The sequence below is a fragment of the Pseudonaja textilis genome, chromosome 12, assembly GCF_049901715.1.
Source record: "Pseudonaja textilis isolate UNSWEBS1 chromosome 12, rPseTex1.2, whole genome shotgun sequence".
NCBI classification, from domain to species: domain Eukaryota; kingdom Metazoa; phylum Chordata; class Lepidosauria; order Squamata; family Elapidae; genus Pseudonaja; species Pseudonaja textilis.
The window spans coordinates 3,834,544-3,862,487 of NC_142001.1; the positions used below are offsets into that span (position 1 = coordinate 3,834,544).

General features: G+C 43.2%; 2 protein-coding genes and 2 long non-coding RNA genes across 4 annotated transcripts in view; 2 read left to right on the plus strand and 2 right to left on the minus strand.

Moving 5' to 3' along the window:
* The window catches only part of LOC148124757 (uncharacterized), a 75,188-nt gene extending 72,086 nt beyond the window's left edge, over window positions 1-3,102 (plus strand). The window contains exon 2 of the long non-coding RNA XR_015745039.1: window positions 2,324-3,102. This is a non-coding gene — a long non-coding RNA (uncharacterized LOC148124757). The remainder of the gene's footprint in view (window positions 1-2,323) is intronic.
* Window positions 1-5,978, plus strand: part of ZDHHC15 (zDHHC palmitoyltransferase 15) — a 38,187-nt gene extending 32,209 nt beyond the window's left edge. Inside the window, exon 13 of the transcript XR_015745032.1 lies at window positions 5,406-5,978. The gene's annotated coding sequence lies outside the window, so the exon portion shown is untranslated. The remainder of the gene's footprint in view (window positions 1-5,405) is intronic.
* Window positions 1-27,944, minus strand: part of LOC148124756 (uncharacterized) — an 801,081-nt gene that overhangs the window by 73,152 nt on the left and 699,985 nt on the right. The window lies entirely within an intron of this gene.
* On the minus strand, window positions 511-27,846 carry UPRT (uracil phosphoribosyltransferase homolog). The gene is made up of 7 exons (XM_026703118.2): window positions 27,417-27,846; window positions 8,019-8,061; window positions 5,839-5,908; window positions 2,960-3,022; window positions 2,540-2,701; window positions 1,737-1,835; window positions 511-960 (listed from the first exon to the last, which is right to left on the minus strand). Exons 1-7 carry the CDS (start codon window positions 27,791-27,793, stop codon window positions 854-856), a joined length of 921 nt encoding a protein of 306 aa, XP_026558903.1. The 5' UTR covers window positions 27,794-27,846; the 3' UTR covers window positions 511-853.

The following is a 27,944-nucleotide window of genomic DNA, read 5'->3' on the forward strand; positions in this document are numbered from 1 at the left end:
GTCACCTGCAGTGAAATGAAACATTAGTTTTGTCTTTAATTGTTCTCCTTTGTATTATTAATTGTATTTAATTTAAAAATCAATAAGATTTACTATCAAAAGAAAACTAACTGACCTGTGGTATAAAAATCTGAGCAGCCACCAGATGGCAGCAAAGGTGAAGTGTTTTCTGAATCCCTTTGCCACTATTATGGTGTGAGGATTCCAAATTCTGCAACCGGGGTCTGATGGGCAGGCCTGGCCTCTCCCCCTAGTCCATATATGCCATATGCGAGCACGTGTGAGTAGTGTCATGTTTTGCACACACCATCTTTTGAATTGTGCCTGCATCTTGTTTACGCGTCTTTATTATAGTTACACCACTTCTATACAGCTTAAGGATGCAATCTACAAAAACAAGTTACATCCAAAGACTGGCACAAATGTGCCAATGGTTTCTAGTGAAAAATCCATCTGTTCCAGGGAAAAGTCCAGTTGCACTATAAAAACAATGAAAGATACAGACAATGGTGCCTTCACAGTTAGTTTATTTTACCGTTGCAATCAGCCAAATTGGCGACAAAGAATAAATAAAGTAGAGGGCAACAATTTGAATAGCCCAACATTAGACGTCTGTGGTCTGCTTTATTGCCCCATCTCATTATTAAAACAAAAGCTAGACTTAAGATCAAGTATCTATCCATTTAAATAAAAAAATTAGTGCAGGTCAACTATTTCCACCTCTGGACAAAAATAAAACAAAACCAAAACCAAAGATGTTAAATATTCCCATAGATACCTCGACTTCAAATTATAAAATGTAGAAAAATGGTGTAATATCTTACAGTAACAAAACACAAATGGGTTAAGTACTTCAGTCTGTTCCAAAATACTTCTGCCCAAAATGTGTAGGAGCGACTGGATGAACCTCTGTTGTCAAAATTGTGATATCTGGAAATTCCTGGATTATTGATTTGGCACCTTAAAAAAAAAAGGAAACTAAATTATATATGTAGCTATGTTGATTTTCTACTTCTGGAATATACCGTTATCCAATTATTACAAGCTTTAATCAAAAGTTGACATAAATTCCTTTTTTCCCCCCCTTTCCCAGTATTTTGTAAATTCAACAGTTGCATTTTCTTTGGACGTAGTTAATTTCTATGTGAAATCTTACATGTGATGGTTTCCACAGCCGTCAAACAAGAAATTCAATGATACTTCTATAATACAGAAATGACACTCTAGAATATTCTTATTTGCATAAGAAAAAACTTGTGTCCTCATAGGCATCAAATACCCATACACAATTCCTTTCATTTAGTCTGCCTTTTCTAACATGAAAGGATTTCACTACATAGCAATGTTGAAAATCTTTTCAAATGTTTAAGGATTATATTCATAATTATTCACTCCCATCTCTAATTGTATCTACAATATTTTGAGGATGCTCACATCCATGCCTTTTCTGAAGTACAACCAGACAGTCTGTTTTTCAAAATCTTGCAACAGAAGGGTTATGATTATGTTTCTCCATGTAACAGATTGCTTGATCGAGTGCTCATTAGCTTTACATATTTGTTTGGTTGTAGATCTATGCTGACCATCTGCCACTTTTTAAAGAAATCCACTATACCGTTGTCTATAATTTCCCGTTTCCAGCATGTGTATGGATCTCTTCAGATGAAAAGAGAGCTTAAACTCTTTACCACGAATGCCTTTATTTTATGAATTGCTACTAGTTTGCCTGAACTTACCATGGGGGGTAGAGAAGAGACTCAGCAGGATTATCACGTTGGGCTGAACCCCGTGTTCTATGAGGACCTTTACGGCCTCGATCACAGTGTTGCCAGTGCCTGGTCCACGGGTGGGGGGAGAGGAGTGGAAAGAGAGAGAGGAAGGAAGCAAAGGTGGGTTATCCAACTGCCTTTCCAAGCTTTGTGTGTGTGTGTGTGTGTGTGTGTCAGAGTCATCTTTTCTTTCAATATAATTACAACTGGAGTTAAGAGTCTAATTGTGGCACAATCTATTCCCAATTTCTTTTAAGAAATTTCTGTGAAGCATTTGGCTAAGCAGAAGAGTTTAGAACTTGGAAAGAAAGAGTCGATTACCAAGTATTTCATGAAGATTTTAAAAATCTGTGGAATTCTACATAGGCGTGCCGTTACTTACATGACGTTGGCAAACTCCCATTATTTGTTTTATATGATTAGACGCCTCTTACTCAATATGTGCAGCCTAGAATCTATATTTTGCCAGCTCCATTAGATCAAGGACTAGATCAGGGGTCCTCAAACTTAGCAACTTTAAGACTTGTGGACTTCCAACTCCCAGAGTTCCTCAGCCAGCAAAGCTGGCTGAGGAACTCTGGGAGTTGAAGTCCACAAGTCTTAAAGTTGCCAAGGTTGGAGACCTCTGGACTAGACCTTCCAGCAAAGCATGAAATGGGTGTATTTTGCAGCTCATCACAAGCTAAGCCTGTCCTCACTGGCTTATCTCTGTTCCAGCCGAGCCCTCTGCAGCCCCCACAAGCTTCCGATACCGCCTTTAAAGCACTCACTCAGAATGGGGTACATGAGGAGGACTTTCCTTCTGTAGATGTCCGGCGGAAATTTTGCATAGTACACTTTGGCTCTCTGCGTCTCCTCGTCGCTCTGGATCAGGATCTTCCCTATTCGTATAGATCGGCAGCAATCGCGCAAGCCCTGTTCCATGGCCTCCCCTTCAGTGGGAGAGGGAAACAGGAAGACGTCATGCAGCGAAGAAAAGCAAGGGGGTCACTCACTTTAAAAATGGGCATTTGCACTCCCAACCTCATTATAATTCTATGGTATTTTCCTAAATGGGGTTGGCTATCTTGCCTAGGCGAGGCCTGTGCATTATTTTCCAATCTGCATTCTGGTGTTATCGATAACGTGATACAACGTGATTAATAATAGTAAATACTAACAAGCACACAAGGAAATTTTAAGTGACCTACCACTTCTCATTATGCTGACCCCACAGTTTCCCTTTTCAAATTTCACTCCTTCATATTTGTACCCTGTTGAAAAGACATAAATATTCTTTTTATTTGTTATAAAGAATTTTTTACTCTTATAAAAATAAAGAAGTTTCTCCGGAGTTGGTATCCTTCAAGTTATTCAGTAGTAAACCTAGTAACTTCATTCCCCAGACAGCTTTTACTGCAATGACATGTTTAAATAAGAAAACAGGAACTCTTATAAATTTGGAACTATCCAGTCACAGAAAGAAAGGACAATATTGCAATGGTTGACCTTCAGTGATGAGAAATAAAATTTAACTTAAAATGCACTTTCATTGCAAACTTTTTAAGTGTTGAAATTTCATTACTATCTGTACAGTAGTCAATAAATTTCCTTTCTAAAGTTTAGTCCATACTTTTTTTGGGGGGATACACACAGAGAAGGAAAAACTCACTGAGTTGATGTTGTTGAATAATTAGCTGTATATGTCTTTCATATTCTGACTCCCAAGTCAGAAATCTGAGGAAAGAATCCAGTCACATCTGCAAAGAAGTACCAAAATAACTATGGAAGCTCCCTGACTGGCTTCCTGAAGGCTTCCCCAATTTTCCAAGAGGTTTCCCCTGTGACTTCCAAAACTGCAGCCTGCTTGTAGGAACCAATCAGGTCAAGAAAGCTATTTTTAGGCTAATGCATTGAGCAAGAGTCCAAGCAAAATTAAGAGAACTCTATTTATTATCAGACTATTTATTTACAGCCTCTACAGACAACTCTATTTATTTACAGACTATTGTTCCAATCATATATTGTAGACTCGGGCTTGATAATGCAGAGCTGGTTCAGACATTTCTGCCAGAATGAAAAGCCAGCTGATTCAAAGCAATAGTGCTTCTTGCGTAGAATTATGATTTTGAACATCTGAAGCTAATTAACACCTGGCCAACCACAGCAGAAACCAATAAAAAACCAAAACACACAGCCAATTTGAACCTGTCCATATCTATATTAAAGACCTCTAGGAAATCCCAGGCTGGAAAATTAAAATATATTGAGAGACATGGATAATTGTAAAGCTACATGGTTTCCAAGAAAATTACACGGATGCAGTCATGAAATCTTCAGGAGGAATGCTCAGCCTAAAGGGGTTTTTGTCTTCACCGTTACCAGAGCTTTAGACTCCTTTAATAAGACGATAAAATAAAAAACACAATCTTCTTGCTGACTGGATCTAATCTATGAATCAGACAATATAGAGCTCTTGCTTACATAAAAGCTCTCAAACTATTAGAAGGACACATTGATACAAAATAAGTGAATTTATCATCTCCTTGCTAGTTCATTATAGTTGCAACGTTTCTCAGACTCACTTGAATCAAATCTAGGGTCAGATGCACAATAACGCAAAGTTCCAATCAGCTAGAAACAGCATCTCGCAGTCACATGTCACCATTATAATCAGTGCACATTGTTCTCTGTCTGACCTGTTATTTCTCCCCCCCCCCGCCCGCCCCTTATAAGCAGAGACACTAAAGAGGAAGGGATTTAAACAGATTGTAAATCATACAATGGAAATACACATTTAAAGCAATTCACTGGCCCTGGCAGCCACGAGCATGCTACCCAAACAGCTACCCAAACAGCGCGGTATATTTCCCACTGTGTGCCCGTTTCCTCTCGTTACTCCTTCCTTTCCAATCCTTTCCTTTCTGTTCTACAAGGATGTGCCTGACCTGATTCCCCCACTCCCTGTACAACAGAGAGATTGGAGAGGAAGGGATTACAAAAGAGGAACAATGGGAAATACACTGGTTTGCCAAACGGACTCGGGGGCTAACAGTGCCACCACATTCCTTTTGGTGTGTATCTGCTTGCCGCCTTGTAACCACCCTTCCTCTTCACTGAATGTAGTTCCCTTCTGCTAGCACACCAGGACAAGCATTCTAAAGGGTGGGGCTGTTGAGAAAAAGGAAAATACGGTTGCAGTCACCGGATGTCCCACTTAGTGGCTGCTTTGCTTAATGAGAGTTGCTCGTCCCAATTATGGTTGCTAAATGAGGATTACCTGCATTTGAATGACCAGAGCTAAAATAGCCTTCTGTTTATTGGATTTTTATTTGTCTACCTCAAGATTTAGTTGCTCAACCTGAACTACCTATAAGCATGTAAGCCATCTGCTACAGAAACATATAATACAGTATATATTTACATCCAAATGTTATTTAGTCTTTATCATTTTAAGGCAGGTCACATATGTGATCTCTTTAGAAATCTATTAAATTTTGCTGTTCTTTGATGCCTGGGACAACAAAAACCAGAGAGCAATTTCTTATGAAATGTATTTAAATTGCTGCTAAAGAGCATTCTGTGTTTTGTTTAATAATTTTGTTTGTTTGTGCTAACTGTATGATATCTTATCCATGTGTTATCTATCTCTTTTAGCTTTGCACTAAATAGAGTTAGTCCTTGGTTAGCAACAGTAAATGGCACCAGGAACTCAATCACTACATGGTCGTAACGCAACACAGCACACGACTGCATCAACTTCTGATGGCGGTTCCAGTCATTAGGTGGTTTAAGCCCAACGACCACCATTTGCAACCTCCTGCCAGCTTTGCCATGGACTGCTTGCCTGAAACCTGTAGTGAAGATTGCAAATAGTGATTATGTGATTGTGGGATACCGCAACGGTCTGTGAGCCAGCGGCCAAGCACCTGAATTACAATTACACGACTGCGGGAAGACTGCAACGAGCCCAATTTCAAGGTCCAGATGTGTCTCCTCATTCAGCACCACTGGAACAAATGTTTATGAACCTTTATATAATCTGGCCTGGGACATTCCCACGCCTTGGGAGCTTCTACCTTCTTCTTACCTGTTGGAGTGGTCACTGTGCATTCTGTGTAGGGTAGTCTATTTAATCCCTCTTCAACTACGAGTCTGATCTGCAAGGGAAGTAAAATTCAAATAATCACGGCAAAAGCAAAGTTTCAATAAAAGCATTTCTCACTTTTATTGTAAGCAAAATTTGTCTCCTGCCTAAATGAAGCCTACGGATAATCCTCCGCTTATTGCCAATCGTTTAATGACCATTACAAAAGCCCCAGGAAGGTTGTTTTATGGCCATTAAGCACTTCTGGCCATCATAAAATGTTGCCCACCTCCCATCTTGGGCGTTTGGCAACTGACTCCCATTTATGATTGGTTGCCAAGTGCCACCCGATCATAGGAATCATTTCCATTGAAACTGATCTCTTCTAGGAATAGGTGCTTGATGGTTTTAACCCAGGAAAGTGAAGCCAAAAGTTCTTTAAGCTAATACTATGATTGAGCTTATGAGGCACGTCCAGCCTGGCCCTTTGCACAGAAAAAGAAGAGAGGTGTGCTAAACCTTTGCTTTTGGAACGGAGGGGGGCTTACACAGCTGTGGGAAAGTAAGGGCAGTTCCTCTTTTTTTTCCCCCTTCACCAGGAAGTGGCTGCAGTCCTCCAGCCCCACCCAGGAAAATGGCAAAAGGGGGATTTTAAGACACCGCAGTTTAACTTTTTCCTCCTGGTAAAGGGCGAGGTGGAGCTGCCCCCTGGGAGGAGGAAAACAGTGGAAGCCACTTGGCACGGGGCAGGGGAGGGCAGTGATGGCAGCTGCGCGGGAGCGTCCCAGGGATTCGGGGCTTCAGGGGTGGGCCTCTCCTGGCCTTTGGAGCCAGCTGTGGGCAGCTGCTTAGGTACCCTGCTATGAAGACTTCCCAGATGTTCGGTCCTGGCGAGGTGGCTGCTTCACGCACCACTGGAAGCTCCCCAGCATTAAAGGGCATAAATGGGGGGGGGAGGGAGAGAGAAGCTAGGAGCTGCGGCCAGTTCTAAGGGTGGGGGGGGGGCTGCTGTACCCCTGAGCTTTGATCATGTGATCCTATGAGGGCTGCAACAGCTGTAACATCGGGCACAGGTCACAAGTCCCTTCGTTCAGCACCGTCGTAATTTCAGTCGTTGAACGAATGGTCGTAAGCTGAGGTCTAACTGCATAGGACAGCCACAACGGTGGATAAACAGAATATCTTAAGAGGATTCTCTCCTTATCTGTTGGCATTACAGCTGAGCCAATACAAACAACAGCATTTATTCATTTAACTCTTTGATTTTAGAATGTTTCAAAAAGCATCAAAACAAGATTTCCAAGACACGCTTGAAGGACGGCTTTTAGCACTTTCAGCTGTATACCCCAAGCAGGGGACCATCTCCATGAATCAACTAGCGCTATTTATCAAATGGAGAAAAACGTATAGATTCCATGTAAATAGGCATTTCCAAGAAAACTGATATTGGAAAATACAACAACAGTCCTATAGTCTGGTTACATTAAGTAAAAAAATACCAACTGATTCAGAATCCATATGTATTCTTGAATATATATCCTAAAGATTTACGTTTAAATTTTTATGTGGAAATATTTTACTTGGTAAAACAAGCAAACATATCTTGCCGCTGGGAAAAAGAAAATTCTGTTTTTTAAAAAATTTGTTTGAATTCAAATTTTTCATTAAGAAATCTCACTGAACTTTGATGAAATTACAATAGGAAAAACAAGGAGTGCGGTTGCACATGTGTAGGGGGCCCTGGGTTGGAGGTCAGCAAGTCCACGTTTGAGAGTGCTGGGGTTGTGGGTGGGGTGAGTTCCCATCATTCACTCCAGTTCCTTGATGGGGACATCAGAGGAGCCCCCATGGATGCCCCCCAGGCAACAGGGATGTCACCAGCTAATTCAACCTGGAAGCACCCCAACCCAGGGGTCTCCAACCTTGTCAACTTCAACACTTGTAGATTTCAACTCCCAGAGTTCCTCGGTCAGCAAAGCTGCCAAGGTTGGAGACCCCTGACCTAAACCATACCTCTGACCTAAATGGGGAACAGGACAATAGGAAAGCACAATATAATAATCAAACTATATCATTAATATTAATGACTGGTTTTTAAATAATCTATGCTTAAGGGTGGAGTCATTATGGTAATAACACCTTCATGAATGAGCATAACATAGTGCATGAAAAATATGGCTTACCAAGCGATCAGCAGAAAATACGAAGTCACCTCTGCTGGCTGTCCTGAACAAAAAACAGTAAGAAATCATTTTATTAGGGATTCAACTTAGGTTTGAATCACTTTGTTAGTTAGCCTGGAATATTTAATATAGTTAAAGTGTGACACTAGCAACACGCACATTCGTTTTATCGATTATTTTATGAGAACGTCTAGAGCAGGGGTGTCCAACCTTGGCAACTTTAAGACTTGTGGACTTCAACTCCCAGAATTCCTCAGCCAGCTGGCTGAGGAATTCTGGGAGTTGAAGTCCACAAGTCTTAAAGTTGCCAAGGTTGGACACCCCTGCTCTAGAGTCTAGACTTTAGATTTATATCTGATATCACCAAGGCCCTTCAACCTTAATCATTATAGCAGCTGCCAATACTGCCAGAGAAAAGATCTACTGGAGCCATCCTGCTATGGAATCTGTGGAACTTTTTATTTATTTATTTAGGAGACAATAAGGAGACAGGATTATCTGTAAGCCTATGAGCAAAACTCTACATTTATTTTAAGCTCCACAAAAAGCTCAGAAATGAGCAGCGTGGTAAGTTTAATAAAGAAAACAAAATGGATCTTGCATTTCTCAGAGCTCAGTAACATTCCATACCTCTGCATTTAACTGAAATTAGCTTCTTTTAGTGCTTCTGGTGAGACTTAAAGTATCTGACAAAATCATTTATTGTTTTGAAGCATATATTCATTATTTTAAGATATGAAAAAAAAAGTTTGCAGCAAACAACTGTGGGCCATTCTCAAATAGCAGATCACCTTTACCTGTTACCTTGTACATGCAAAATGGAATGGCAATGGAATAAGGATAGGATTCTTTTTTGGCCAAGTGTGATTGAACACACGCAAGGAACTTTTTCCTTATAGTCATAAGAAGCTAAGGAAACAGGTAATAGGAAAGATGAGGACAGTAGTAATATTGCCCTATAGGTGGTTTGACATATAAGCTAATCTGGCTCCCTAAGCAGCAGGCTTTACCTTATATTACATCCTCATAACTCCACAGATTTCAAAGCCTGGTTAACATTCTCAACCTTCGGTGGAGTTGCGGCTGTAGGTGGGAATATTGGCAAGCTCAGACACAGTATATATGTTCCCTCATCTCAAATTCAATCTATAGTCACAAAGGAGATAGGTGCCTTGTCCTGTTTGGAGAGTCAGGTATTTCCGTATATAAAGAAGTTTTAAAAGAATGAAAAACAAGAGCAGAAGCTGTGAGAACTGGGTTGGGAAGAGCCAACAGCTAACACTTCTTCTCCCCAGTTTCTGATTCTATTTTGGAATCTCCAAGAATCTGAAGAAAAGCCAGGTAATTTAAAACAGATAATAGTTTATTTCTGTAGGCATAGGTAAAAATAATTAGCAGGATTCCGTATTACACTGGTGTTTATTTTTTTACTCTGTGGTGCCAATTTTTTCCATTTCTCTCCTAATTATAAATCTGAGCTTTATGTCCAATTTACATAAAACTCACACGGGTACAAGGTTATTAATTATATTAAAATACCTTTTTTTTTCTGGAATAATTTGACTCCTGTTTCAAATGCCTTGGGAGAGAATTTGTAGTAGACCAGTGCTACCGGCCCTGCAAGGTGGGCCAGACTTGAACCCCAAAGTCATGTATAGTAAAGCTACTTTTATTACAGGGTTTCCATAATAGAACCTTGCAACCATGAATGTGCCTCTCCCAACCGTGCCTTTACCCTAAAGAGGAGGGTCCAGTCTAAGCGCCTTTCTCAAATTCCATTCCTGCTCTGGACTCTTACTTGACCGTCGCCTTGGTTGCAGCTCTTCCTCAAGGTTATTCCCACAGCCCATTATGAGCACCATCTTGTGATCTGTCCAGAGCACTGCATTATCTATTTTGTAGTTTCTCTTTACTCACCCCACCTACTTGCATTTAACTATGTAAACAGGGATTTCTGTAAACTGGGATTCTTGCATTTTAAAAGTTTGATTTTGCTCATGACTTGTGAAATTGGTTTATTTCCCAAAGGAAGAGTTAAATTGTCTAGTCGCCAGAGTTTGCGTTAGAGCCTTTTTTTCGTCAGTACCTTTTAATTGCCAACTGGACAGCTCAGGTTGTGAGAGTCAGATCTTTTACCCAAAGCAAGATAAGGGAGAGGATGTCAGGGAAGTCACCGATCAGTGGTATTAACCAACCCACAACAGGAGCCAAAACCAGGGGTGAATATTCAAAGAGTTTCCAAAGGAGGTTTGAGACCTCCAACATGCCACTCTGTAGGCTGAGCCAACCTGCTACATACAGAATCTAACGAAATCGTTCTGCTGTCAGAACAATACAGTAATAAAATACCCTCTTAAGTTTCTCCCTCTATCAAAATCAGTTCTAAAGAGTTGGGAGTATTCTCTGGAACACCAAGAATAATAGTGGGAGAGAAGTCTCATTGTACCGTTATTTCGTCCCATTATTCTAAGTTTTTTCTTTTCAGCAGCATAGTGGGAGCAGAAATTATAATTATGGAAGGATTGCTCCCAGAAAATCTAGAGATTACAGATCTGAACAAGGAGAGATTTAACCTGGGAATAAGGAGGAATTTTCTGACAGTGAGAACAATCAATCAATAGAGCAGACGTTGCTTTCAGAAGTTGTGGGAGCTTCATCACCAGAGGCTTTCAAGAAGAGACTGGACTGCCATCTGTCAGAAATGGTGTAGGGTCTCCTGCTTGGGAGGGGGGTTGGACTAGATGGCCTACAAGGTCCCTTCCAACTCTGATTATCTGTTGATCTGTGACATGCTTTTGTGGGAAGTTAAGGATGGCTTTCAAGATAAGATAAGGTACTTTACACCAGTTGTCACCACCAGTCATCCGCGAGAAAATTTTGGTGATCCGCAGAAAAATTGTTTGCGTTTTTTATATTGCACTAAATACTATTTATATACGTCCTTTATGGAGTTAGTGGTCCCTGAGGTCCGAAAGGTTGGCGAGCCCTGCTTTACACAGAAAGCATCAACTGTTACATCATAAATTTCTAACAAAGACTAACAACCAGATATATAACAACTTAAATACTGGGATTCTTTGCCCCAATTTTTTGTAACAAATTGTTTCAAATCTGCTTCTTATGATGGCCATTTGGTTACATCTGGCACATGCTTACAGAACGATACTATATGTCAAGCGCTGGGGAAATCGGGAGATTCAGGCCCTTCAACTGAGTAGAAAGATTTATTGCAAGGTTAAGCTCTCTATAAGGATCTGGACTACTAAGGGTTGAGGAAAATTAGTGGTAGATAAGGAAGACATTCATTTATTATTTTATTTATTTGGTTTGTCAATTGCTTACAACAGGTATGAGTAAAAGCATAGTTATGAATACATGGATACGTATAAGAAAAATAAGAAAACAATAGGACAGGGACGGTAGGCACGTTGGTGCGTTTATGCTTATTCAAGGTGGGCTGGATTTAGATCTCTTGTGGGCGCAGGGATGCGAGACTTATGATGCATTTGACCCCGCCTCCCTCGGCCTCAGCCTGGTCATCTCCTACACTACAGGTAGTCTTCGACTTATAACATTTAGCAACTGATCAAAGTTACAACGACATGACCATTTTTCACAGTTACAGCCTTAGTAGCACCCCCTGATCATGTGATCAAAACCAGGTCACTAACTTATCAACTGCAGCGATTCACCTAACGGTGGCAAGAAAGGTCGTAAAATGGGGGCAAAACTCACTTTACAAATTTTCGCTTAACAACATAAATTTTGGGTTTAATTCTGGTTGTAAATCAAGGACTACCTGTATCTGGTCCAGGATTCCTTATTTCTTGCTCCGGACTCACTACACACCCCAACCTGCCTTTTTAACAGCTGTTCTCAACTGAAAAAAAAAAAAACTTGGGCATTATAACGATGAATAATTGTAATATTGATTCTGACAGACCTAAAGCTTCATTAAAAGAAAGAGCAACGTCAGTTTTCAACTGAAGTAAACAGAATTTTTTATAGACGAGCTAAGTAACCAAAAACAATTATCGGCAGAACAGAAACATAAAGAATTCCCCCATGTTTGCATTCAGTTAGTTAATTATGGATTTCCCTAATAGACACATACCGCTCTGAGCTGCTTCTATGGAAACCAGCTACCAAAATCAGCTGCCCCGAATCTCCCTTTTTATTGTAAACTGATGCACTGTTACCATTAGCTTTGAAATCAAGCAAAACAACCTCTGCTCAAATATTTCATGAAATTTGTTCCCCTCAAAAAAGATCAACGTACTGATATGAATAAGAAACACCAGTATCTATCTATCTATCTATCTATCTATCTATCTATCTATCTATCTATCTATCTACCTACCTACCTACCTACCTACCTATCTTCTATGGCTGCCCATCTATCAAAGGCACCCTAGGTGTTGGGCAGGTAAAAATGAAACAGAAACACAACCCAAAGCATCAACGGTAGCGATCTCGGGAACAAATGCACCTCAACCATATCAGAGCTCTTACGAGCACTTTGACTCCAAGGAGAAGGTCCAAAATCTTCACAGCCCTGCGAAGGTTGCTTGTATCTCAAGGGGGATATTGGATCCCCAAGACAGGTGCCATGAGAAAGGAGGCAGTCTTCCAAGGACCCAACAAGTGACACTGCCTCAATGGCAGGCGGAAAGGTTTGGTGAGGCAGTCCCACAAGCAACCTGGCCCCATCTCATGTTTAAAGATAACAACCAGGACCTTGACCTACCGCCTCCTCGGTGACCTTGGCCAGAAAGGCAAGCGTAGAGACTAAATGAACATTGCTTAGTACTGCTAGTTTCGAGGATGGCCTCCCACAAAAACATCTGGTTGGTGTTACTGCTGATATGGCACTTGCCTTCAGTCCTTCCCTGGCTTCCTCCCAGCTCCTATAACTCCAGTGGAAAAACAACTGCTGATGGTTCTCTGCGGGTGCTATGTCATTGTCACTCCAGACCATCAAACCTCCGCCACCAGCCCGACAGGCTCCGGCTGCCTGAGTGGGGTTGCTCTCTGCTTATCACTAGGATTGACACCACCATTTTTTCTGCCACATCAAGATAAAAAGCTTAGGGCATGTTCCACAGTAGCCCTGTAGACCGGCTCCACATCCCTCACCTACTACCTCAAAAAACTTTCTGCAGCACACTGTTGGGGTTCATCGGCAGCAGGTGTGGACGGCTGATGTCTCGGAGAGCGAGGACTCGGACAAGGGGCCTGCGTGTGATGCAGGGATGGGGCCAGGACCATCAGGGAGTGGAGTGTTGCCTTCGGAGCTTGTGGAAGCTGGCAGCAGTGAGGAAGAGGTCCCCGAGGAGCCTGTGCTCAGAGCAATTGCAGCAGCACGGGCAACTCGGAAGTAAGGCAGCACAGTAATGGCCCCTCCCTTAGGAGATAAAAGCCAGCTGAGTTCTTTGTAAGAAGCAAAGAAAATTTTGCACTCAAGCCTTGTGGACGTTTGGAATATCTTGGTTGGTGTTTGGAGACTCTTGGTGTTTGAAATATTTCTTAGTAACTTTATCTAGTGTTCTTGGCAGCCTTGCACCACCTTTGCAAGGCTCATTCTTATCAGAGACAATTAGTTTGAAACAGCTTTTTAACCATGAAGGAAAGGTTGAATGAATGATTCATAAAGAATCATTAAAACGTTTTTCTGTTACCTCTGTTTCATGTTTGTTTCCTTGGAACAAGGTTTGGGTCAGAACACATACTGAAATCCTCTAACACCCAACAACAGCACAAGATGCCTGACAGCAAAAAAAAAAAAAAGGTAACATTTTAATAATTAAAATTGTAGTATATTGATTAGAAGATTGGACCAGAAGCCAGAATATACAGGTACGAGACTTCTAGCAGTTATGAAAACTCACTGTGTGACATTCTCTCTTAGTTCAACTATTTTGCAAGGTTGTCTTTGTGTGAATAAAATGAAGAATTGGAACGAAAGGTATAAGAATTCTGGAGTGATGCCTCCTGAATTAATATTGGATTGAGCCTATTTAACTAAAAGTGCCAATTATGCAAAACCAATACAATCTTTGCTCTTTTGTGCACATTACCAAGTGAAGAATTGAAATCTCTCCATAAGGGTAACATATTTCAAAAAACTTGCGCCATTCCACATTTTTGTCAGGGGAACCCAATTTTTTTATATTTCTTTTGGGATTTTTAGCTAGCACTAGTTTTTTTAATAACAGACATAACTTTTTCTGAATTCATACTTCCTAAATTTAATATGTATTTCTGGGGAATGATTTAGATTAGATAAACATGAAGCAAGAAAATTGTATTTCTCTCTCCTTCTGTACCAATTGCATCTGCTTTGAAGAAAACACAAACACAAGAAAAAACTTGTATCTACCTGGTTCTGTGATTTCCAACGATTACAAAGACAGTTCCTTTGCAAACCGACTTGCTAATACTAATCTTTATCTGTAAAATCCAGTTATAAGAGAAGAGTAGAGTATTTTAGCTTATACATTCAGTTTGTGCAGATCTATAGGTACAAAAGGCCAGGTTCAATGAGATTTATTGAATTTATATCTTATCTTTTCATCTGAGAAATATTCAGGGCAAGGACTAGAAAGCAAAATATACAAACAAATTAAGACCAGAGTTATAAGTACTTGAGACATGGAATTTAAAAGATATGAGAATTCACTCAAAATGTTGCACTCAGGAAATGAGCATTGAAATCCTTTGTATGGGTCTCTGCAAATGAGGGCATACCTAAAGGGCCTATGCTGAAGATATTTAACAGCTGGGTAGTTTCAAAACCAGCTGTTTTTTTTCATACTGGTATGATCTGATCGTTGTACTTTGCACTGAATAGCACTTTGGATGCCGCATATTGTGTCCACGGCTATTTCCAAACGCTTTTCAAGATTAACCCATTATAGAGCACACTGAAAGAGTTTCATCATCACTTAAACTTGTTTATGATACAGATGAACCCAGCACATGAATTACTGCAGCTAACACATTAAATAATGGGATAGGCATATTCCATGCCACCTCCTCAGAAATTTTATCAGTATATGGTCAATTGGTTATTTAATTTACATTCTACTTCCCACTCAGTTGAGTAAAAAGCTGAGTATCTTATGCCAACGATTATTAAAAGTAGAAAATAGAAAATTAAACCAATGTAAATCTTAACAATTACAAGCATAAAGAAATAGGAAAGCAGTGTTACTCTTTTAAGGAAGGCACAAGTTCCCTACCTCTAGAACAGACTAAATCTCAATTGTATTGCTTAATTTTCTATTAATCAACAGCAAATTTATCACTCAGAATTAACCTTCAACGTGTTTGTCCTTGACCCACTGTCAAATCCAAACTATTCTATGGATGCTAATTGTAGTCTTAAAAGTACATGTCAAAAAGCACTCCGTTGGATGTAAACCACACACCGGTTTCACAGAAATATAAAAATGCATTGGGACACAACCAAACTATGAAATTCTCTGGGCAACAGTAGAATTCTAGTGCCATGGTGCAAAACAATAGCCTCCAAAATACACCCTATTAACTTCATGACAGCAGGACTAGAATCCCAGCATTTCAAACCTCTGAAATCGAACCCAGGAAGGCAATTCAGAAGAATATCATAATCAATACTACTGTCATGTCCCTGGTGGAGACGGACTCTGAGGGAGAGGAGGAACAGCTGCCAGGGAGTGGGAGTGTGGCTCCGGAGGCTGTGGAGGAGGCTGGGGAAAGGCAGAGGAGGAGAGGATAAGGGAGAGACGTGGTCTACAAAGGAGGAGAGGGCCTTGATCCTCTTCATGGGCTGCAGATGTGACAACTGAATAAAAGGACGTACTGCGTACTGGCAAATGCTGGAACAAATCATGTAAATATCTCTAGTTTATAGTTCCTCTTTGACTTTGCCGTCCTTCCCAGTGTGTGTTCCCATCCTCCAACCCTTATCTTGCCTAGTTTGTGTTGCCTTTTTCCTTCTTCGTGTTTTTGTCTTCCGTCAAAGATATTTGAAGCTCGGAAGCAAACTGAAGGAATAAAAAGGGCTTCACCTGTTTTCTGTGACTCTGTTTGTTTTGTATCCCACCCTGGGTCATCACAACTACCAATAATTTCACAAATCTTGGTTGCTAACAATTTCTAACACAATGTCCCAAAACATTCTGGTTCACAACTTTAATCACACATGCATCCTGGCCAATGACTGACCTACAATGCTAAAGCATCTACATGAGAAAGCTTTTGCTAACAATTGCCTGAAAAAGAAATCTCATTATTAAGATAGAACTAAAAATTCTGTATAATCTCTGATCCTTCATCTTCTTCTGTTGGGACTGGGGGGGGGGGGCACACACCAATGGCTTTCTCAATAGAATCTGCAGTCCGATAAAGTCTCCGTTGATTGCTGGTCATACGTGAAAAGGATTCCATGGGATGGATTCCTACAGAGCAGCTACATGAAATCAATTTAACTTTCTCTTACTCTGACTAGCACACATTTTATCATAAGGCCTCCAGAATTGAAAAGAGCAAAACACAGCTAATGGCTACCCATTTTCTTTGTGTTTGTTTATTAACTCCTAGAAGAGGCTCTTTGTATGCCAAGCCTGGCTAGAATAAAGGGCACTGCTTTTAAAACATCCTGCTTGGAATAGACAAATCAAAAGGTACAATAATATGGAATTTCATTGTAAAAGAATTGGAAGTAAAAACTACACAAATTAACCTATAACACATTTGCAAACAGGTGAACACACACAGAGAGCACCTCACCAGAGCACTTCTGCAATCACCACACTCCACATCCTTTGATTCTACTAGTGACTCAGCCTAGTTCAATTCTACATGACCCATCTTGTTTGGGAGAAGTCTGCATCTGACTCTTCCTAACTGCATTTCATATTCTCCTTTCTAGCCCTGTAACAGTCCAGTATAATGAGCTGTTATTCTCTACTGAGTGAAAGAGCAGAATCAACCATTTGAAATCTGCTTCAAGCATCTACAGTATTTATTTTGGGGGAAGGGGAGAACAATAATTCTGGAGCATTAACTAGCATTAAACATAGCACAAATTAAATATACTAATATAAATACTTTGAGGGTAAAATATTAATCTTCCATCAAAAAATAAATATTTGAGATCATTCATCACACCAAAAAGCCGTCTATTCCTACAGGATATTTGCAGATGCTCTGCACCTGCTTTACAGACAGTATTCCTTATCAGCTTGATAACACATCCACGTGGATTTTTTTTCTTACATCAGCTTATTTCTCCTCTTTTCTGTGCCATATAGCACATATTTCTCTAATGATGCAACACAAAGACAGTAGCAGACTGAACTTAGAAAAATGCCCTTTGGTGAGAGACAGCTTTCCATAGTAAGGATTTCACACTTTCCATGGCTGCTTTCTGCAACGTCTTGGGAGTTATAAATTAATGAATCCTTCAGCACATTAATTGTACAACATATTCTAGATATTTAAAACTATAAATGTTTCAATACTAATCGGAAATAATTTGAGTGAGACGTTTTTATAACGGGATTACACTGCTCCTGACATAGTGGGTCATTGCTGAGTGCAGCAATAACCAATGTATGAAGTCAGCGAAAGCAAGCAATAATTCTACTTGCCCTGGAGCAGGCAACTAATCAGGAGGCTGCCGAGTACAATTTGTACACGAGGAAAAGCTCTCGCCGATCGTCTCTCTCAGTAGGGAAGGGTAACATTTTCTTCAAACTGAACTCAATGGTCGGTGACATTGTGGACATTATGCCCACGTTCATTTTGGGCAGGAGTACAAAAGAGGATTGCCTTCATGAACCAGGACCCGCAGCTGCTTGGTTGACAAACCCAGACAGAGTCAGGCAGGTGCTGCCACCCACCGAGGCTCATTTCAAAGCAGAGTCAGAACATGGGGAGGTTGGAAGTAGCTGCTGCAATAGGTTTAGGAAAAGGAATCCAACTCCATAAGCCACTCAAATAAATCAGGTCAGTGTTCTTTACAAAGATGACCAGATCCACAGACTGTATTAGGGAAAAATACCCCTGGCCAAGTGAAGCTGGAGGCTGACCCTTGGGGAATGTCTGCCCCCAGCCACGAAAGCTCCTGAGATATCTTAGGCGAATCCTCCACTAGATGAACTCAGCCTCCCAAGGCTCTTATGGGGAGGGAAGAATGGAATCTAAATCTAACAAGTTGAATAAATGACAGCCTCTTCATCAGGAAATGAAGGAAAACAGGAGAAAACTATTGATTCTAACAAGAGACCGGATGTGTTTGGCTGTCCCCACAGCCAGAACTGATAGTCCTCGACTTAAGACCGGCCACTTAGCAACTGTTTGAAATGATGGTGGATCTCCCCAGGGATACTTACCACCCGGATCCAAAGTTCTGACCCTCCCCCTGCCTGTGGTCACACAAGCACACTCTGGGCACTCAGTCCTTATAACCATTTGTAGCGTTTGGCAACTGCAATTTGAGGTTTTTGCTGGAAATTGGCATTTATTTTTTGGTTTCAGTAAAAAACACTCGTTGTAGACAATGGATTTGTATAATGATTGCCATAAAAATGGTTGTAAAATCAGGCATGGTCCTATGGTGATCAAGTTCTTGACCAGCAGAATTTACAATTCTAAGTCAAGGATTACCTGGAGTAAAGACTTTACATGAAGTATTACCCTCCCTCCTCAGTGTTACAGCAAGTACCTAATTCTTAAATTTGTTGCAGAACTTGCTTTTATCCATCTCTCCCCGCTTTCTTTTACATTCCTTTAGAGTGTAGAAGAAGCAAATAATGACATGCTACTCATCTTTGCAAATGCTCTGTAAGTCTTATAAACAATGAAACTCAAAATGCTTTGAATTAAAAAAGTGAATGCTTCCATTACACAGGAAGTACATAATTACACACTATGAGATTAACACAGAAATAAATCAGGGAACAGTTACAAGGTGAGAAGCAAAGAGATTTGTGGTGTAACCTCTATATTTCAAATCTTTAATAGTAAAATGGCATTTATTTTCATAGGGTTTTATTGAAAACGGGGGACGAGCGGTCTGCCACCTCCAAGTGGTGTTCCCTGGATGCGCGAAGCCGTCAAACGCTGACCGTAACTGAGAGCAGACCCTCCGACGACAGGCCCACGCGACAGGCCGGCTGGAGTACTCAAATGCCGCATCAACATGGTGGAAACGTCCACTACAAAACACCGTCCAATGCTACGCGTTCGGGGAACCGGCGGGCACAGGAGACCATTGGCCTGCGCCAAAAATCAACGAAATGGTCCCGCGGAAAGCACGGCGCACCTGCACCGTGTGAGAAAGCTATGGCGACTGCGTCCGGGTCCGATGCGCACGGAGACTACCCGATCCGTGTGAAAAACGCAAGCGGGGAACAGAGGACTGCCAGGCGCTCAAGGTGGCCACCTGGGCGTGGATTCGCTGACTGGACGCTCGACCGAGATCGTCAGGGCCATGCGGGACAGGAAGCTGGACATCTGCTGCCTCCAGGAAACTCGCTGGAAGGGCAACAAGGCTACGACTATAGACGGCTACAAGATCATATACACCAGCTGTAAGGAAAACCGCGGCGGTGTAGCTGTGGTTGTCAGTCCAAGCTGGCAAAGTTCCGTCGCAGAAGTTAAGCGCCTCACAGAGCGACTGATGATAATCGTCGTGGCGACCGAGCAGCGCCTACACATCTTGTCCGCCTCGCCCCTCAGACCGGATGTCACGAGGAGAAGGATACCTTCTGGGAACTGCTCGACATCCAACTCAGGCAGATCCCACACGAAGACGACATCATCATCTCGGGCGACCTGAATGGTCATGTAGGGCGGGACAAAAGCGGACACCAGTGCCACGGTGGGCACGGCACAGGCGATACGAATGAGAATGGCCAGAGGATCCTGGACTTTGCCGACTCCCATGATATGACCATCACGAATACCTGCTTCATTAGGCGAGAATCTCAACTCCTCACCTACCATAGCAGAAACGGGAGCCACCACACACAGATCGACTACATCATCGTACGACAAAGAGCCGCTAAAAAGCGTGCTCAACGCCAAGGTGTACCCGTGCGAATCGAGCAGTCAGCACAGGCCGCTGATGGCGAAGATCAGGATCAGCAAGCCCAAGACCAGGATTGACAAAAGGAATGCAGACCAGCCACGAATCAAGTGGTGGAACCAGAAGAAGATGGCGGGACCCCTCATCAAACCGGAGCAGTTCCTGCAGATGGTCGACGGGCCACAGGAAGCGTGGTCCATGCTGAAGAGCACTGTTCACACTGCCGGCTGCCAACAGCTTGGTTGCACCAAGCCAGGACGGAGGCGCATCGAGCGAGATACATGGCTCTGGACACCGGAAGTACAAGATGCCGTACACCTGAAGAAAGCGGCTCTACAAGGCCTTTCTTCAGGACAAGACCAGCGAAGCTCTGCGAATACAAGGCGGCCAAAAAGGCAGCCAAGAAAGCAGTAGCGACAGCCAGAAGCTCCCACTACGATGACATCTACGAGAAGCTGAACACGCGAGAAGGCGAGAATGAGATCTACCGCCTAGCCAAAAGCAGACACAGGAAGACCCTGGACATTGACCAGTTTCATGGGATCAACGACGAAAGGGAAATTTGATCGTCAACCCCAGAGGCGCTGCGGAGAGGTGGCGGCAATACTTGAGAAGATCTCCACCGAGGAGTTCCACACCCACGAACCCCGAGGTGACCCAGTTGAAGGCCCAGTCTCAGGCATTTATGCCAGCGAGGTCGCCGACGCCATCAAGGCCATGAAAAGCGGTAAGGCAACAGGACCAGGCGACATCCCTGCCGACTTCTGGAAAAAGGCACTACCGGGCTCGGCATTGTGGCTGTGCGAGCTGTTCAACAACATCGTCTCCACGGGAAAAGTGCCACACGACTGGTACCGCAGCACCACTGTTCCGATCTGGAAGGGAAAGGGCAGCCCAGGGGACTGCTCCAACTACAGACCGGTCAGGTTACTGTCACACACTATGAAGATCTTTGAACGCGTCCTTGATAAGCGCATTCGGGACATCGTCGACATCAGTGTCAACCAGGCTGGATTCATCAAGAACTGCGGCACCACCGACGCCATCTTCGGTGTGCGGATGCTGATGGAGGCTCACAGAGAGAAGAAAATCCCGCTCCACACCGCCTTCCTAGACTTGGAAAAGGCCTTCGACCGAGTCCCGCACGATCTCATCTGGTACGCACTGCGAGATCACGGCGTGCCTGAGCTGCTCGTACAATGGGTCCAACTCCTATACAGATGTCACAAAAGCCGTGTAAAAGCGGCAGCTGGGATATCAGAGGAGTTTAATATTACCGTCGGCGTACACCAGGGCTCTGCTCTCTCACCACTGCTGTTCATTCTGGTGATGGACACAATTACACATGACCTGTACATGCCCGCCCCATGGACGCTGCTCTACGCCGATGATGTGTTCCTGGCCAACCTGTGCAAGGCTGAACTCGAGCACCGAGTCCAACAGTGGCACGACCGCCTCGAGCAGTTCGGGCTCCGGCTGAACCTAAAGAAGTCCGAATACCTGACCACTGACAATGAAATGACACGCTCCATCCACGTGAACGGGCAGGAGCTACCGCACGCCTCCACCTTCAAGTACCTGGGAACTACTCTTGGGGAAGAAGGCCTACTACAAACTGAGGTGGCAGCCAGGATCAATGCAGCGTGGGGCAAATGGAAGTCCGTCACGGGCGTCCTCTGTGACAAGAAGATGCCGATGCGCCTGAAGGCGAAAATCTATAACTCTGTGGTGCGCCCGTGGCCATATACGGCGCAGAGTGCTGGCCGACGACCAAAGAAGTCGAAAGCAGACTCCAGATAATGGAGATGCGAATGCTCCGATGGTCGGTAGGCCTCACCCTACTCGATCGCGTCAGGAACGAAGAAGTGCGTAGACGGTTCAACGTCGTGCCCATCCCCACGGTCATGAGGCAGTCCCGGCTACGATGGTTCGGCCACGTGAGCCGCGCCAAGGAAGAATCCATCATCAAATCTGTAATGAAGGTGACTGTCGGAGGAGCGAGACCGCGTGGTAGACCTAAACAACGCTGGATGGACACGATCAAGGCCGATCTAGAGATCGCGAAGGCAGACCCGACATACGTGGCAGACAGAGAGGTGTGGAAGCAGTACTCAAGGACATTAGCGGACCTCGCCCGAGCGCGAGACAAACGCTGAAGAAAAAGAAGAAGAAGAAGAAGAAGAAAGGGTTTTATTGAAGACACACAAGATCACTTGAAGCAAAAGGCTGTACTTCGCCATTACAGATCCAAGTTCATTGTAGATCTCCTACTTAAAATTCTCTCATGGGTCCTGCAATGTTCAAGAACATGCGGTGATCTCATTTCAAAGCTTTTACTGTATCTTATTTGTGTGCTTTCATTTTTATATTTCTGTATTATTTATCATGTCTGCATGTTATTTCGTCTCCAAGTTACCATCACTGAAAGAAATGGATAGAAGCCTCCTTACCTACATAAGGGAATAGAAACAAGCCACCGATCTTAAATGTAATTCTTTCTCAAGTACACTTCTTCAGATCTGAGCCAGCAAACATTTTTCTGTATGTTGGAAGAATCAGCTTTGGCAATCTTAATCATCTATTTTGCTGAGTGCTGTGAATATGACCCTAAACAATTAAGGACCTGAAAGATTACTGTAACCTTGGAAGTCAAATCCAAATTTGTAGCACAGTTCTTTTAATTCCCTCAACCATTCATCGTATGTTTAGCCTCCAGACTACTTATCATTTTTGCTCTTTGCTTTCTTTTCTTTTTCTTTCTTTCTTTCTTTCTTTCTTTCTTTCTTTCTTTCTTTCTTTCTTTCTTTCTTTCTTTCTTTCTTTCTTTCTTTCTTCAGAGCCTTTTTTGTATTGTAATAGCCAGATTTGGACACAGTGTTCCATATGTGCCTTCACTGGTGCAGTATAAAGCAGGACTATAACTTCTTGTGATCTTGATGCTATCCTAGGACTGCATTGGCTTTTTGGGTAGCTGCAGCACACTGCTGACTCATGCTTAAGTGGTGGTCCACCCTCTCACAGTTACTATTTTGAGTCAGGTTCTGCCTATTCTGCATCTGTACATTAGGTTTTTCTTGTCTAAGTGTAATAATGCCTTACTTTTCTCACAACTGAACTGCGTTTTGTTGGATAGGGCCTAGTGTTGAAATCTGTCAAGTCCCTCTGTATCCTGAGTATGTATCTTCTAAACTGTGGGTTATTCCACGCAGCTTGGTGTCATTTGCAAATTTCATGAGCTCCCCTCATCTAGATGATTTATGAAGTACTGGGCCCTAGACAGAGCCTTGAATATCCCACTGTCTGCTTCCCTTCATGTAGATGTAGTTCCATTAACTCCCACCGAGTTCACTTGGTCAGCCAACTGTGAAGCCATCTGATAGTGGTGCAGTCTATCCCACATTGTTCTGTTTTTCCAAAAAGTAGGCTGTGATTGACTTGTCAAATACCTTACTGAAGTCCAAGTAAACTATATCCACAGTATTTCCTTGACCCACTAATTTACTTTATCAAAGAAGGCAACAGGTCTTGTCTGGCATGATTTGTTCTTAACAAGCCCAGGTTGGCTTCTAGGGATCACTTTATTCATTTCTAGGTATTCAGAAATCTGCAGCTTGATCATCTTTTCAAGGAAGAAATTGTCATTTAAACAATAAAATCCTTATTTCGGGAATTATGCAAACTTAAGGCCATCCCTCCACATTAAAAATATATCCTTACGCTTTATTGTTCATTTCTATTGAAAAGTTTTTATTTTATAAAGCAGCAATTATTGATTTATTTGTGGTAGGTGTTGCACTAGAAAATTTCCAAGACCCCCTCCATGTGTGTGTGTGTGTGTGTGTGTGTGTGTGTGAATGGTATTCAGCTTTGTTTGGGTATTTTCCCACATCATTATAGTTGTGCTTTTAAAGTTGTAGTGACGTTTCGGCAGAATCTCATCTGCCATCATCATGGTTTCTGTATAGTGTTCGCCTGTGAGTCAGACTTTCACAGCCGTTTCTATTTTAAATTTGGTGCTAGACTACTCCTGTGCCAGAATGGTTTTTTCTTTATCCTGATTGGTTGGGAGTCTTGGTCTGTGTTTATTGGTCTTGGAGTTTGCTGTGTTCTGCTTGATTGGTGTTTCTAATATCTTCTGTCTGTTTTGTGCCTTTTTTTGTCTTGATTGGCTGGCAACATTGTGTTCCTGTATTGGAGGCTTTTAGTGCAGCTTGGCTCCGGGTAAATGGACGGCTAACATTTGTTAGGAAGCTAGGTTTCATCTGGGTGCCTGGTTGGGGTGTGTTTGAGCTGGAGGTATCAGAGGGAGTCTGTTTGTGCCCAGGTGTTTGCCTGGCTTGTGTTGTGGATATTTTTTTTGTTTGAGAGTGTAGGCTTCCAGATAATTGACAGTCTGGTGGAGTCATCTCCTCTATTCATGCTTTCAGGACTTTTTTCAATCTCTATGGCTTCTCTGATAATTATACAGCTGGGGTTTGATTTTTAAATATATCCATTTAGAAAAATATTTGAGACAATTTGCAATGTCATCTAGATTAGAAGGTATTTCTAACTTTTACCACAGCAGGACTAAATGGGAACATGTAGAATTGCTACATAAGCTTGGATGTATTTCCCAAATCGGCTTAATAAAAAAGGAGACATTACCTTAAAACAAGATCCACCCTACTGGTTCAATAATTCTAGAATGAAGATGCATATAAGACAGTACCAATGTCTATAATATCTACATTCACTGTGTTTCATTTGTTAAAAACTGCTTGATATTGAGACCAATAAAAACCATGCAATCCCACTTAGTATATTTAAAAGCCATACATCATTTGAATAGGTTTCAACAAATTGTGAGGCAATGTAATTATCAAATTATAAGACCAACATCAGAATGGTAAGAATAAGCATCGAAATTCTAACACTGAGATGCCCAGAATACATTAGCTATTTATAAAGTTAGTTATTGTTGGCTCTTTGTTTAAACTAGCTCCTTGGCACTTAATAAAGCATCCACATTAGATGTGTGGCATATTCTAGAATAGCCACACATCGAAAGCATATTCTAGAATTAGAAATAGCTTCTTTCTATCAAATTTGTGCTTTGCTTCAAAAGTCTAACTGAAGAACCTGGATGCCTCCATCCATATATGACTCCACCTCAAGAAGCCTGAGGTGGAGTCATATACTTTGCTAATTTGTTGTTTGCTTAGTGACCTACAAGCAAAAAGGAAAAATATATTTTGAAATTATTCTCAGAACACAAAATTCTGGCTTCATATTGCAGCTACGCTATGGGTTCTTTTGCTTCCAACTTCACTAATAATAACTGGGTTAATGCAGGGGTGGAGTGCAAAACCTTTCCTGCATAAAGAAGGTACACTTAAGTCTTTAAGTGGCATGAGGGTCCCCAGCCAAAAGGGTGGAATCGGGGGAAACCACCTAAGTTTGAATAATAATAAATGCATTCAATACATTTTTCTGTCACTTTGAAAATGTGCTGACAAACTTTTGATCTTTTTCACATTATGCAGCCCCGTGCTAAGCTGCAAACCAACCACATATATATGTCTGTGCAATATGTGAAATCCATCAGTCTCCATTAAACAAGGTCATTGCAAGAATGTTCATGTCATCTCAAAAGTCTGTCCAGCCAAAAAGCTCTTTTGTATCCACTTACAAAGGAAAATGTTTTTAATACGAGACAGCTGGACTCATTGAACTTTACAGGACTGTGACAAAACCAGATCTGAGAGCAAGCCAAGACCAGTGAGACAGCAGAGGTGGACTTGCACTGACACACTCTGTGAACTTTGGCGCAGGCTTGAACTGAAAGTCCTACCCTGCCTGTCTGCCAGCCTGCCTCTCAGAACCGGCTTCTCTACCCTCAAAGACGTCAGCAATTGTCCCCACCCAGGTCGGTCCCTTTACAGAATGAGAAGATGCCTTGGGCCAGTGTCATCTGGCATGGCTGTGCTTTCTTTATACTCCTCCAAGCAGAGTCAAGTCTGGATGGATGACTCATCCATCTCTCATGCATTTCTGATAAATATTGCCTCAAGAACCATTATTCCGCAACAAGAGTTAACATGCCTGTATTTCAGAGGAACTGAAATCAAGAACCCACCTAACTTGTACTCATTTACTGGCTGAAGGGATTGCCTGGCTGTCATTTTGACATCAGCAGGCTTACCTATAAAGACCGCTCTCTGCTCACGAAGTTGGCTCTTTCTCAAAACATAAATTTTAAACGTTGATGAATAATATTTTTTCCACTAGTCAGCTTGCAATGCTTTTACCTTAAATTCACTTTTTAAAAGGAAGAATTGTAACATAGTTCCTAACGCGTTTTGTTTCTTTCTGTATACTGAAGCAATAGAAAGCGGGGAAATGAAAGAAAGAACCCTCTTCCAGACAACTTTGCACCTGGCATAATAGCCACCTTGGTGTCCTGGTGAAGAGGCTGAGCTAGAAGCAGGAGGAGGTGGGTTCTAGCCCTCCCTTGGGAAGCTGGCTGGGTGTGCAGGTAAACGTACAGGTAGTCCTCAACTTACAACAGTTCCTTTAGCAGCTGTTCGAAGTTACAATGGCACTGGGAAAAAAGCGACCCAGGACCGTTTTTCACACCCACGACAGATTGGCCACGTCACCAAAATTCAGATTACTGACTGCTGACTCATTTATGATGGTTGCAATTTCTTGGGGTTACGTGATCCTCTTGCGAGACCTCCTGACAGGCGAAACCAATGGGGACGTCAGGCTCACTTAACAACCATCTTGCTGGCTTAACTGCAGGGGTTCACTTGAGGAATGCGGCAAAACTCTCTTAACCACCGTCCCATTTAGCAACAGAAAATTGGGGCTCAATTGCGGTCGTAGGTTGAGGACCACCCGTACTTATCAGAGATGCGTTCACTGCCTTGAGTTGACCTATATAATACACACAGATGCTAAGATAAGAAAGATAGATAGGTAGATAGATAGGTAGGTAGGTAGGTAGATAAGATTGACAGGTGGGTGGATGGCTAACTGGATGGCGAGGGGGAGAGGCCGGTCTTTTCCCCAGAGGGAGGGGGCTCATTCAACCTTCCAGCCCCTCCTTAGTCGCCCCCCCCGCCCCCCCCCCGCCCACTGCAGATGACGATGAAGCCCAGAGCGCGGCCGGCCCTCCGGCTCCCCTCCCGCTTGCTGGCTCGGCCGCGCGGCGACGCCCATCGTGCCCACGCGGGGCTGCAGTCCCGGTTTCCAGAAGCCACGCGGGCGAGGCTGCCGGGATCGGCCGCGGCGCTCTGCACGCGCTCAGAGGGCGGCCGCCGCCGCCGCGCGCTTACTTGTCGCGGATGATAGTCTGCAGCTCCCGGATCTGGTCGTTCATGGGCAGCAGTTTCAGCTGGGCCGACCCCGACCCCCGCCACTCGTGAGGCGTCGTCGTCGTGGCCGCCTCGGCGTCCCCCTCGCCGCCGCCGCCGCCGCCGCCACCGCCGGCGCAGCAGCCGTTCCCGCCGGCGCAGTAGCATCTGCTGCCCTCGGCGCTGCCGCTGCCGCTGCCGCTGCTATCCGGGCTCGGACTGTCGCCGCTGCCCGGGCCGGGCTCGGCGAAGCGCAGCTGTCGCTGCCCGCCCTCGCCGCTCGCCGGCATCCCGGGTTCTGCTGCCGGAACCCCCACCGGGCCCACCACGCGCCGGTCGCGGCAAGGCATCGCCTCCATGCGCCGCCGAAGCAGCCACGGCGCCCCACCACGCGCTCCGCTTTACCTCAGCCGCGGGCCCGCGGGCCGGGCTGTGACGCGGCCGGGATCGGGCGCTGCCATTGGTCGCCGCGACAGCCACTCGCCGCCGCCCCGCCACTCTGCGTTCGGA